The sequence below is a fragment of the Cyprinus carpio genome, chromosome B19 (assembly GCF_018340385.1).
Source record: "Cyprinus carpio isolate SPL01 chromosome B19, ASM1834038v1, whole genome shotgun sequence".
Lineage (NCBI taxonomy): Eukaryota > Metazoa > Chordata > Actinopteri > Cypriniformes > Cyprinidae > Cyprinus > Cyprinus carpio.
In genome coordinates this window covers 19,017,592-19,028,556 of record NC_056615.1, presented here as the reverse complement: position 1 = coordinate 19,028,556, position 10,965 = coordinate 19,017,592, and the positions used below count along the sequence as shown (strand labels likewise).

At 36.8% G+C, this 10,965-nt stretch overlaps 1 protein-coding gene across 4 annotated transcripts; it reads left to right on the top strand.

Moving 5' to 3' along the window:
• Window positions 1-2,996: 2,996 nt before the first annotated feature.
• On the top strand, window positions 2,997-10,712 carry mbpa (myelin basic protein a). 4 transcript variants are annotated; one of them, XM_019083320.2, is made up of 6 exons: window positions 2,997-3,289; window positions 4,484-4,552; window positions 5,498-5,524; window positions 5,870-5,890; window positions 7,257-7,346; window positions 9,191-10,712. In XM_019083320.2, the coding sequence occupies exons 1-6, from the start codon at window positions 3,170-3,172 to the stop codon at window positions 9,239-9,241; spliced, it is 378 nt and encodes a 125-aa protein (XP_018938865.2). In that variant the 5' UTR covers window positions 2,997-3,169; the 3' UTR covers window positions 9,242-10,712. The 4 variants fall into 4 exon arrangements, with proteins under 4 accessions (XP_018938865.2, XP_018938868.1, XP_042600756.1 ...); XM_019083323.2 differs by having other exon boundaries at window positions 3,034-3,289; window positions 4,448-4,552; XM_042744822.1 differs by lacking the exon at window positions 7,257-7,346 and having other exon boundaries at window positions 3,034-3,289; window positions 4,448-4,552.
• Window positions 10,713-10,965: the final 253 nt, after the last annotated feature.

Genomic DNA, 10,965 nt, shown 5'->3' with positions numbered 1-10,965 from the left:
TGTATAGCCTAAAAAAAAAACCAAACAAACAAACAAAAAAAAACATTTGTGGTTTAAAATCCAAATAAAATCTGATTTGTCATAGCATTCTGATCTGAAATGTCATAGTGAGAAATGTTTTGGTGTCAGAGACTGAACAGTCAGCTCCTTTTTCAAGTACATTTCTTCATCATTTAGAATGACCTACATAATGTCATGCAAAGTGAACAATATTTAATGCATTCATATTTAAAATGCAAGTCATAGTTAGTGGCTTGTTAATAATGGGAATTGGACCTTAAAATGTTTTTGTTGTTGTTGTTGTTGTTGTTTTCTTACTCTTTCATCAAAGAGTAAGCATGTACAAATCACTGATCAATATGTGAACAACTCAGAAGTTTTGAATATAGTATATGCATGAATGCATAAACACACTCCTCAATATTCAGGGTAATCCCTGATTGATATCGGTTTTTCAATGGTCAGTTTGGAAACCTTTACATTTGGTCAATCCCTGGTTCCCATTTATTGCATTATATATCAACATTCAGTGTATTTTTCCCATTTTTCTGTTGAACCTGGGTTGCCGAAACCTAAGTTGGCGTTCCTATGTTTGACCGACAGGAATGCATCTTATGCATTATTTAAACATTAGCAGTAGTGATGTTCACAACCATTACTAGGGCAACCAAAACTAGGAATGGCAACTAGCAGGCAAATATTTCATTGAATGGCTACATGGTGTGAGAAAATGGCCATGGTAAACTTCACTAACTACCACTGAACATAAGGCTGAACTCTAAAAATTACTTTTTACAGAGCTAGTCTACAAACAATTTCACAGTGATTTCTCCTTCGCAAATGGAAGTGGTGGTGGGGCCAAAGCTGCTCTGTGGGCGTCTTGGTCGTGAGCCGCATACTTCTCGTTGTTTTGGGTTCTCTCCCATGTTTGTGTCTTACAAGATCACATCAAGAATTGTATTGTTTGCCCTTGTGTGTCTTTCACCCTTTTCTGGGCAACAAAGCCTCTGGTCTTCAACACAAGGCCACTTGCAGTGCAACCTGCCCACTCTCTGCATTCCTGCACAGATCTCTTAAAGAGCAGTGGGAGGTTTGTAGATAGCCAGCCCTTCAGCCAACAGATGAGCTTCTGTGGACTGGTCAGAGTGAACAAACACAAGCTTCTAGCTCCATTTATAGAGACTCAGGGTTTGCTATAAATTGAGACTGAGAGGCCAGGCTAGCCTAGTTGAATATGCGCATAGGCAAACACTTGTGAAGGGCATGTTTTGAGAGGATGCTGTGAACTTTTGCAAATACTCAAAAGTGCAGCTCAAAGTAGAATTGCACACTGAATATACAGTAATAAACAACTGAAACATATGTGGAAATCTGTTTGTGTTTAATTCCACTTATGTATGCTAATGATTAAGCAGCACAGATTGTTGTATGAACCAACCTGAGGGTCCCCATATCAAACTGTCAACTTAAATTACTTTTAATACTAAAAAATTTTTACCACATTTCCTACATTATTTTATCTCTAATATTGCATTGTCTCACAACTGCATTGTCTTCACTTTGAGAGATAAAACCAAATTATGTCATTGGTGCATAGTGCATTTATACAGATTAATCATTACTCAGAATATACTAGTAGATTAAGAGGAAAATGTTTGGGATATTATTCAATATCTGTTAGCATTTCCTTAATAATGCTCCTTTCTTCCTTAAACTGTGATTCAACTGCATTTTAGATAGATTCAGCTTTCCAACTGTAATCATATGGCATAATTTAAAAATTACCGCAGGTCTAGAATTGATTGTATATGAAATTGACAGGATGGGTTTTCAAATTCTGTGCAACATTTTTGCCTGCGCTGTGTTTTTTATATTTCCTGAGCTATTTCATATATGCCTCATTATTTTAGCTTATGCCTGTTTGCTCAGTAGTATTGCTGGATCTCTAGCTTGAATGAATTTCCTCTACTAATGACCTTGTGGAAAACATCTTGAGGACAAAGGAAATTGAAGCCTCACATCTGGGTGATAGTGAAGGAAAAGCCTTCCTTTATATGCTCAGAATGTTAGATTTTTTGGCAACAGATAGAACAACAAAACAAAAAGAGAATCAATTTTTCAAAATGAATGAGTAAATAATAAAAACAGCATATTTTTACTACGAAACACAGTGGCCTTTGTTCTTTGGCCAAACTCACAGCACAAACAACTGTCGATTGTTTTAAAAAAGCAAGAAAAAACAGCATGCTAAAGTCAACAACATTTTTAGCAGCACTTTACCCTCAACAGAGACGGATTTGTCCGTGTGTTCATAATGTTTCTCTGAAAAGCACGGTGGGCACCATGCTGAGTATCACACACAGCGGTTGGTTAATGAATTGCGAAGTCATTGAAAATTAATTAATTTGTGGATATTTCAAGATGGGAAGGGAACAGAGCAAGCGGCCGAGTGCAGATTGCACTGTTTATCCGAGATACAAATCGCAAGACTTACTTCAAGAAATCAATCCAAGAACTAGCTCACAGGAAATTGAAATCAAATTTATCAATGAAATAAAAGAAGGCGTGCCTCCTCAACTGTCGCACGACATCATCAGGGTGTGTCTGTGTTGTTTAAACTTCTGGAGACATTTCATTCATATGGTATGACAAAGCATGTGGCAACATATGTCTGAAGCTAACAATTCCAAACCCCTCACGTTGCAATATACCATATCTAATTTCTCAATGTAAACTATGCGTATAATGAACATGAGTCATCACAACAATGGTTTGATTGTGCTGAAGCCGTTCTTCACAGCGCTCTGCTTCTTTCTCATAGACAGGCCTTGTTGTGCTCGGCCCAAGTTGAGGCAGATGTGGACTAGAACAATAGCAGCTCCTTTTATCAGAGAGCAGGGTAGTGACACCCTCCGCGGGCACACAAGGGCTCGAAAGAATGCCTGGCAAGGGCCCAGAATCACTGACGCTATTGCAGACCCACCTCATCTCCCGTGATGCCATGCAAAGGAGGGGATGACACCTTCAAAGGCCAGCCCTTCTTCCTTAGAAGCGCCGAAGACTATCGAGAAGGTTTGCAGAGTGTCCCCAGAACGGACTTTGGATTGAGTGGAGAAAGACATTCGAGGGCCATCCAGACTGTAGACCACCAAACAGAGCAACACCTAGAATGGCCACTGCAAGTACCTCTGGACAAAGCCCCTTCGGGCTGGGCAGGAAGAAGAGGTCCCCTGGTCTCCTGGATAAAATTGGCAGGTTCTTCGGAGGAGACAAAAAGAGAAAGGGAAAGGTGAGTCACTTTTTTTTCTAAAATGTGTTTTCCCAACATTGGCATGGTCAGTGACAACTCCTTGCTTGAAATTTCTGGGTGAAAAAATAGGCCATAGCTGAATTTTAATATAGTTTAGGATGCGGTTTACAGACACACACAAATACTCAAATTCAAACTCTGCACTTCAAATAGGCTTCCTGTTTTCATAGTCTGATAGTCAGAATCTCATTTTATAACTGCATTTAAAAATTAAAATTTTTCTCAGTTTTGTATATTAGTTGATACACATGACGTTATTCTGCACATTCTGTGCATGCAGTTCGCCATAGTGTTGTATATGTGAATTGCTCACAATTTAAGCCCTAGTATTTTAGGTTCTGTTTATTTGTCATCAAATAGTCTTTATTTAGAAATAATGTACAATAATGTACCATTTTAAAACTACATTTAAAACAGTTAATATGTATGTCAGTGAAATTAGAAATATATTCCAGTCTTGTTCTCCAAGTTTCATTTCATGCAGCCATTGAACAAAGAATTTGGTCTTAAATTCTGCTGATTTTGAACAAATAGCTAAATCTGGTTCAAAAGAATGTTCCTTCAAAGATCAGTGTTCAAAGCCTGTTCAATCTGCTTTAGCAACTGATTATTTTCATGAGATTTTTTTTTTTTTTTTTTTTTTTTTTTTTGGCTTCTTCTGTAGCAACCAATCGTGGCGAAATAGCACAAATGTTAAAATCAATGAATACTCACAGAATTAAGAAGGTTTGGGCACCGCTGTTTGCAGTGCAAGTGATATCATTATAGGGGTTTGCTGTTCTGCTGGTAGAGTGCGATTCAGTTACTGCCTCTACTGTAGGTAGAGCTTTATCTATTGAGACTCATACCTCCTTCAAAGCAGGTCAATTTAGGTGAAAAGGTAAATTTAGATAAGCATATTTCTATTTCCATTTTTACCTCTTCTGTTCATTTGTGGCTAAATTCTGCAGCAAAAAAATCGAAGAGATTGGCGTTGTAGTTCAATTGTGTCTTCGTCTAAATTGGCGTTGGCGTTGTAGTTCAATTGTGTCTTCGTCTAAATTGTGAATCTTTAATGATTGGATTTCCAGTCCAAGAAGTTGTCATGCTAATGTATGTTGCAACTTGACTCTAGACGTTTCTCTTTCATTTATTTGGGGCTCATTTCGTGGTCATCTATCCTCCTCTCCACAGAGACCCCAGCACTCTTCCACCCGTCGTCGTGGAGATGTCAACCCTGTGGTGCATTTCTTCAGGAGCTTTGTAAGTATCCACGTGTGCTGGCATGGATTTTTACAAGTCTCAGACTTCAAAGAGTGATGTGAAACCAACAACTGCAACCACAGAAAAGAAATCAAAGACATTTTCACACTTCCCTTTGTCCTCATCTTTAGCTCTCACTGATTCAAAGAGTTTGTTATCGCTCTCAATACACTGAGCAGCAGGAAAACATGCACCTAAACAAATGTAAAGTATCAGGACAAATATAAATGAGCTTAAGCTTGTTTTTTTTTTTAAACAAACTTCACCATGACAAAATTTTCATGAAAAATAAGGCAAGCTTTGGTCCTAGACATGCCACATTGTGTCTGGCTATTTGCTGTCTGAGTCCGCAGGCCAAGTTTGTCGTCATGTTCAACATGCAGCCCATGTTTTCTTTGCTACAATAGTTCAGGCTTGTTTTTCTGTGAGACAGACAACATTACACACACTTACGTCACTAGTGTTAGTTTCTCTGCTATATAGTAAAGAATGAGTCACTCTTTGAAGGTCACTGTTTCAGATGAAACTTTGAGAATATACTCTTGTATTCTTGATTTTTTTTTTCCTCCTGAAAACACAAAATCATGTCTGTGGAAACTAGATACGAGTGTTAACGTTTCCCCATTACTCATGTCCTAAATTAAAAATTGTTTTCTGGGAAACACTAATTGCACAGTTGTTCCTCAGGTCTGTGGGCTTGTTCATTAAAAAGATACAGTCTCTGCCTTCATTATTCATCTGAATTGCAAGGAAGCCTAATGATCGACCCCTGTAAACATCTTTAAAATGAAAAGTCTTTGGTCAAGGATTGCTTATCTTGTTTGTATTATGCAGGATACCGAAATGTCTTGTTATAATACTCAGGCCTCTAAATTAAAAGCTGTGGCTATGCTTTTTGAATTCTTAAAATGTTCCTTGACTAAAACTTTTCATTTGTTTCCTTGGGTGTCCTCTCCTCGTCCCAAGTCGAGGGTAAGTCTCATATCACATTTTTCTACTGGCTAATCTAATTGCATCGTTTAAAATGCTCTTGGTATATGCTTGGTATAAGTTATTTCAAGACAATTTGCTGCGATATTCTGCTGAAAAAGTGCTTCACTCAGGATATAAATGGTGACAGAGCAAGAATGTGAAATTTGTAACACTAATAGGCCATCACAACCACCCTCTTAAATGAATAATACAGCTGTTTCATAGCAGATAGAATAGATTTGACCCATAACCATTTTCTAGGCACTCTCGTTTCCAGCAATGAAATTGTACTTTCATCTAAGAAGAAAGTTAATCGTTCTACATTCTTTTTTGTTTCATGTGCAGTGGAGAGAACTATTGGGCCTGGTATGTCATTCATCTTTGATGTGATTCACGTTTGCATTCACAGACACTCTCATAAACGATCTGATTGGCTGATTGCAGGTCGTCTTCCTGTCCTATGTCTCGTTTCTAATAGATCTGTCACGTTTCTTAATAATTTGTTCTCTTCTTTGTGAATTAACCAATGCATCGCTCTAATTACAGCTGCTGAACTTTTCGCTGCGCTTCATGAGAATGGGTTCATTTTACACAAATTTCCAGATTGATCACATTTTTAGTTGTGTGGAGGGCCATGAAATTTAGGCCCATGCCATTTTTAATGGTCATTAAGCATTATTGCATTGTGGTTTCAATTTAGCCACATTTAATGCTTTCAATATAATTATTGCAATTGTTAAGATTAAATATGCAAAACACATTTTGTAATGTCAAAAGGCATGAAATAGGCATTACTTAAGATATCTGTTGTAATTTTACCCTAATATTTCATGTGATTATGAATTTCCACAGCTTTTAGCTGTGCTATAGTACATGAAAGAGTGATCTTAAGCACTGAAATTATTAGAACACTATTAGAATTTTTCATGTTTTTGCTTGTTTTTAAGTTCTTTCTTTATTTCTTTCTTTCTACTGTATATTTTTTTGCCTTGATTGTTGCGCTCTTTCTTTTCTGATGGGATTTCTCCTGAACCAGAGTGACTCTCTGCTTCTTGATGACTTTGAGACAGCAAGGCTTTTTCTGAGTCGCAGCCGGTAAAGCAGCTTTCTCTCTAGGGGTCTTCGAACTGTTCACTCCCCCCATAAACCCATATTCCAACCCATCTACTCCCTTCCCAGGTCTTGATTCACTGACTCACCAGCGCCCCCTGTGTTTTTGTCACATGTTGTTTAACTCCACAGGCTCCAATACATAAAGGCATGCAAAATCTGGCATGCAGCATTAGATGTATTTGGACATTAATAACTGACACACACACACACACACACACAATAAAAGTGTTTTTTCTTTGGCTGGCAAAACTGTTTTATGCAGATCATTTCCTATGGTCCATCAAATATGTAAATAACTCATGTTATGATTATCCTCCTATGCTGCACTCTTGCCATCTCTAAATCACCCCCTCCTATAATACTTGATATGTGGCAAACATGTAACATTCTCTGTGCTGCAACCTCCTTTTGCACTCTTTATTCATAGATGTCGGTGCAGAAATGCACTGATACATCACCAATCAAAACATGTAGCACAGAATCTATACTGCAACATTTAAAACACCAATTTTAAACTTTTTTTAATTCACAGTTTGATATAATACCACAAAGAAAATAGTATATCATTAAACAGCAGTGGGCTGGTATCCTCTCTGTGTTCATAAACTATATGTTTTAGGCATCCCCGTCAGCACGTGGCTCGGAGAGCATTAGATCGCCTCACAGACGCAGAAGGGAGCAGAAAACACTCTCCAGAATCTTCAACCTGGTGAGCCTAAAACAGCAGAAAAAGACTCTCTGAAAAGATTATCATACATATTTAAGATCTCTCTTTATTTTTAGCTTTTTAAAAAAGGTTATTCTCATTTGAACGCAATTACAGTTGATTGATGTGCCTTTATGCAAATGCTTACAAAGAAAACAATTTCAACATCGAGATGTAATTAAGGCTATTAAAAATGTTTGATAGCGGGATGTTGCATAGATTATTGCTTTGAAACCATCCAGAACTCACTTTATGTGCTTGAAGAGGCATGTGAAAAAGTGAATGAGAATGTCCTTGATAAGACTATTGACTGCTTCTGTTTCTGACCCAGAGTCCCCTTCTGTATGCAAGTCCAATAATATCCATCTCTCACTAAAGTAATGACACCTGTCCTGTCAGTGAGGGCTGTGCAGTCTTTCAGCAGTCATTGAAGGTCTTTTATTCAGTTAAGCTTTTCAAAATCAATATTTATTTAGGTTATAAAGAAGGCATCTGTTTCAATTTTACAGTCAAAGTTAAGTCTTTCTATGCGCCCTAACCTTGCTAATGTTCAGTCAGACATTGAGAGTCTCATTGTAACATAAGCATTTTGAACTTTTGCCAGGTGCAGGGCATAAAGTATTCACATCTCTTCATGTTCATTCTCACTGATTGCCAATAAGATTTGATTTTCAGAGGATTAAGGAAATATCACCTGCTTCTAAAAATAATTGTTCACATTGAAGTGAAAATTCTTCTTCCATTTACTCATCCTTGTGTTTTTTCCAAACCGTATGGCTTTCTTTCATCCATGAAAAGTAAAGATGTTAATCATCATGTCTTAAGGTGCTTTTTTCCAAACAATGAAAGAGGATGGGGACCAAGACAAAAAAAGATAATTTAAGGACCAAAAACGATTAATGGAAACAATGAAAGTAGGAAAATAGGTCACTGATAAAAATAGTTTCACAGGTTTGGAATGAAATGTATGTATTTGTGTGCATAAACTACCATTCAATCAAAAATACTGTAAAGCAGTAATATTATGAAATATTACAATTTTAAATAATAATTTTAATATTTTAAGCATATTTTTTGCCTGTGATGAGAGCTGAATTATTATTAATGTTGAAAACATGATAATATTAGTCAAAAGAACAACATTTATTTGAAATATGAATCTTTTGTGTTTATAAATGTCACTTTTGAACAATTTAAGGCATGCTTGCTAAATACAAAAATAAATAAAAAATTACTGACCCCAAACAACCGAATGGTAGTATATGTATAAATGTAGATGTTTGCAAGTATCTGGTCCATATAATTTTTTAACAGGTACTGTTTTTAACATTTTAAATGTGACAGTGAAGCAGCATGACACTGATGTTCGCATTTAGCTCAAATCATCTACCTCATCTGCCCTTTTGCCTAATTTCGTTTTCTCCCTTCTCTTCTGCACTTTTCACATGACAATCTCTCCTGAACAGAGGACACAGAGAACACAATCAAATCAGCCTGGCTGTCCACATCCATTGTGCTGCAGAGCTAGAACGCTGAGTGCTCAGATCACTCTTTTCGAAATGTAGCATAGCTTGTAATGGCTGATAACTCTCTTACAATATGGATGACTCAACATTGCCATTTTTGTTATTAAATTCTTGAGTTTTGACATTGAACATTGAGGTCCTTCACCCATTCTGCTGATGCTCTGTGCTATTTCTGTGCAAGCTTCAGCAGTTATTCTTTTGTAATGTGTTTCAGGACTAACATTGATTTTGACCTTGCATAATCAAGCACCAATGTTGAGAAGGTTTCGTGTTATGCAATTGACACAGCGATGACCATACTGGTTTTCTCTCCAATCTCAGGGAGAAAGCCGATCTCGCTCTCCACCCAAACGCTGGAGCACCATCTTCTGAGCCCATCTCCGACCACAAAAACGCCAAGATGGAAGAGAGTGAAACGGATGAAAAGCAAAAACTTGAGAGGGAGGATCTCTGCCCTATATATTCACAAGTAGCAGCGAGTTTAACAGACTAACATTGGCCATCTTCGCTTCCTAAATAGAGATACAATCCAAGTATCTGTTGTTACATGCCTGCAGGGTTTCATAAGCATGTGTTGACTGTATGTGTGCAAAACTGCTGCAATAGTTGTCAATGGTCAGGAGATGTGATAGTCGAACGTTTAGTTGCTATATTGGAAGTCTCCCTCCAAAATTCAGTTCAAAAATTTTTAAGAGGATCATCATCCCTTAGAAAAGCAGATTAACCAAAAGGTTTGATTATTAGTCTTAATTGACTGAACTAGACAGAGTATTTCTCAGTTTGAACCATTAAACATAAAAGTAAGATATAACAGGCATCGAGACCCATCATTGTATAATTCTGAATTTACCTCAGATGTAGCTTACACAATGGGTTGCTTGTGTGCTATCCAGCATTTGATGCCTGCCATTAGTCATTGTGCTACAGTGAAGAAGCCTCTCCATGTTTGAGATCAATGTTCAGCCTCAGTGATGTGCAGTGTATTTGTGGATGTTTACATTAATTGTGGTCCCTGTGTTGTGTTATATATTGGTTATTTCCTTTGTACCAAGAACTATGTATATAGGATTTTTTATTGTGTTTTGAGCAATTAAAAAAAAAAAGAAAAATGATGACCAGTTAACATTTAATACCTAATATTAAATTTGATTTATTTGAGTAATTATTTACCTCTTTAATTAGAAACTTGCCTTAAAAGTTGTTAATCAAAGACTAAAAACATGATTTTGTGGACTAGGGAATAGATTCTAAGCATATCTTACGCTTGGATTGTATGCCCTCAGATGTTGCACTGCAGTAAGTGTGTTAAAACAGCCTGTAAATGTTGTCTGCGTCATTATGTCTGCAATTTTGATGTTATTTTAGAAAGGTCTCATGTAATTACCAAGGGTAGGATTAATATTTAAATAACAGACATGCAGAAATCTAGGAGAAACAGTCAGTGGGAGCATAAAGGGTACGAAACTGGTGAGGAAAAGGAAAGAAACCTGAAAGTGTATGAGGGATAATGTGAGAAATGATAAACGAGGAATTCTGAAAGAGTACGGTGGAGTTTATTCAGCTGATTTTTTTTTTCTTTATTTTCTCTGTAATGTTTCTCACGTGTCTTAATAATGTTCATTGTTTCGTGTCTCATAGACTCTTCCTGTATGTACTGTTTCTGAAATATTGCTGAATAAACATTAGGTCAAATATTCTCCCTGTCAGCGCTGGATTTGTCTCCAAAATGGTGCTACATTTATATAATGCACAGGATATTCCGAAGTGGCCAGGTGTTCTCATGTAATATCTTTAACCCTCTCTTTATTTATAAAGTAACGTCAAATAAAGAATCGGAAATGTATGTAGTCTGTGTTTGATTGTGCATCTGTTCATCCCTTGATGCGCTCAAAAAAACAGCTTCTCTGTCAATGTATTACTAAATGTGTTTGTGCCTTTTGATTTAGTTATTTTTCTGTTTATTTTGATAGGAGAGTTAGAAATTAATTTTTGTCCATTCAATTTTAGTCCACACACCAGATAACGATAAAATATTTAACTAGTTTGTCTATGCATAATGCTCATCTTGATACATTTCTGTAAAAATGAGGAGTCAC

What these genes read in the sequence shown, in the direction of transcription:
- mbpa (XM_019083323.2), top strand. Translation starts at nt 3,170, where the DNA reads ATGGCCACTGCAAGTACCTCTGGACAAAGCCCCTTCGGGCTGGGCAGG. An exon ending in TGCATTTCTTCAGGAGCTTT is followed by an intron (nt 4,553 to 5,497) that starts GTAAGTATCCAC and finishes TTGTTTCCTTGG; the next exon opens with GTGTCCTCTCCTCGTCCCAA. An exon ending in CTCCTCGTCCCAAGTCGAGG is followed by an intron (nt 5,525 to 5,869) that starts GTAAGTCTCATA and finishes TTTCATGTGCAG; the next exon opens with TGGAGAGAACTATTGGGCCT.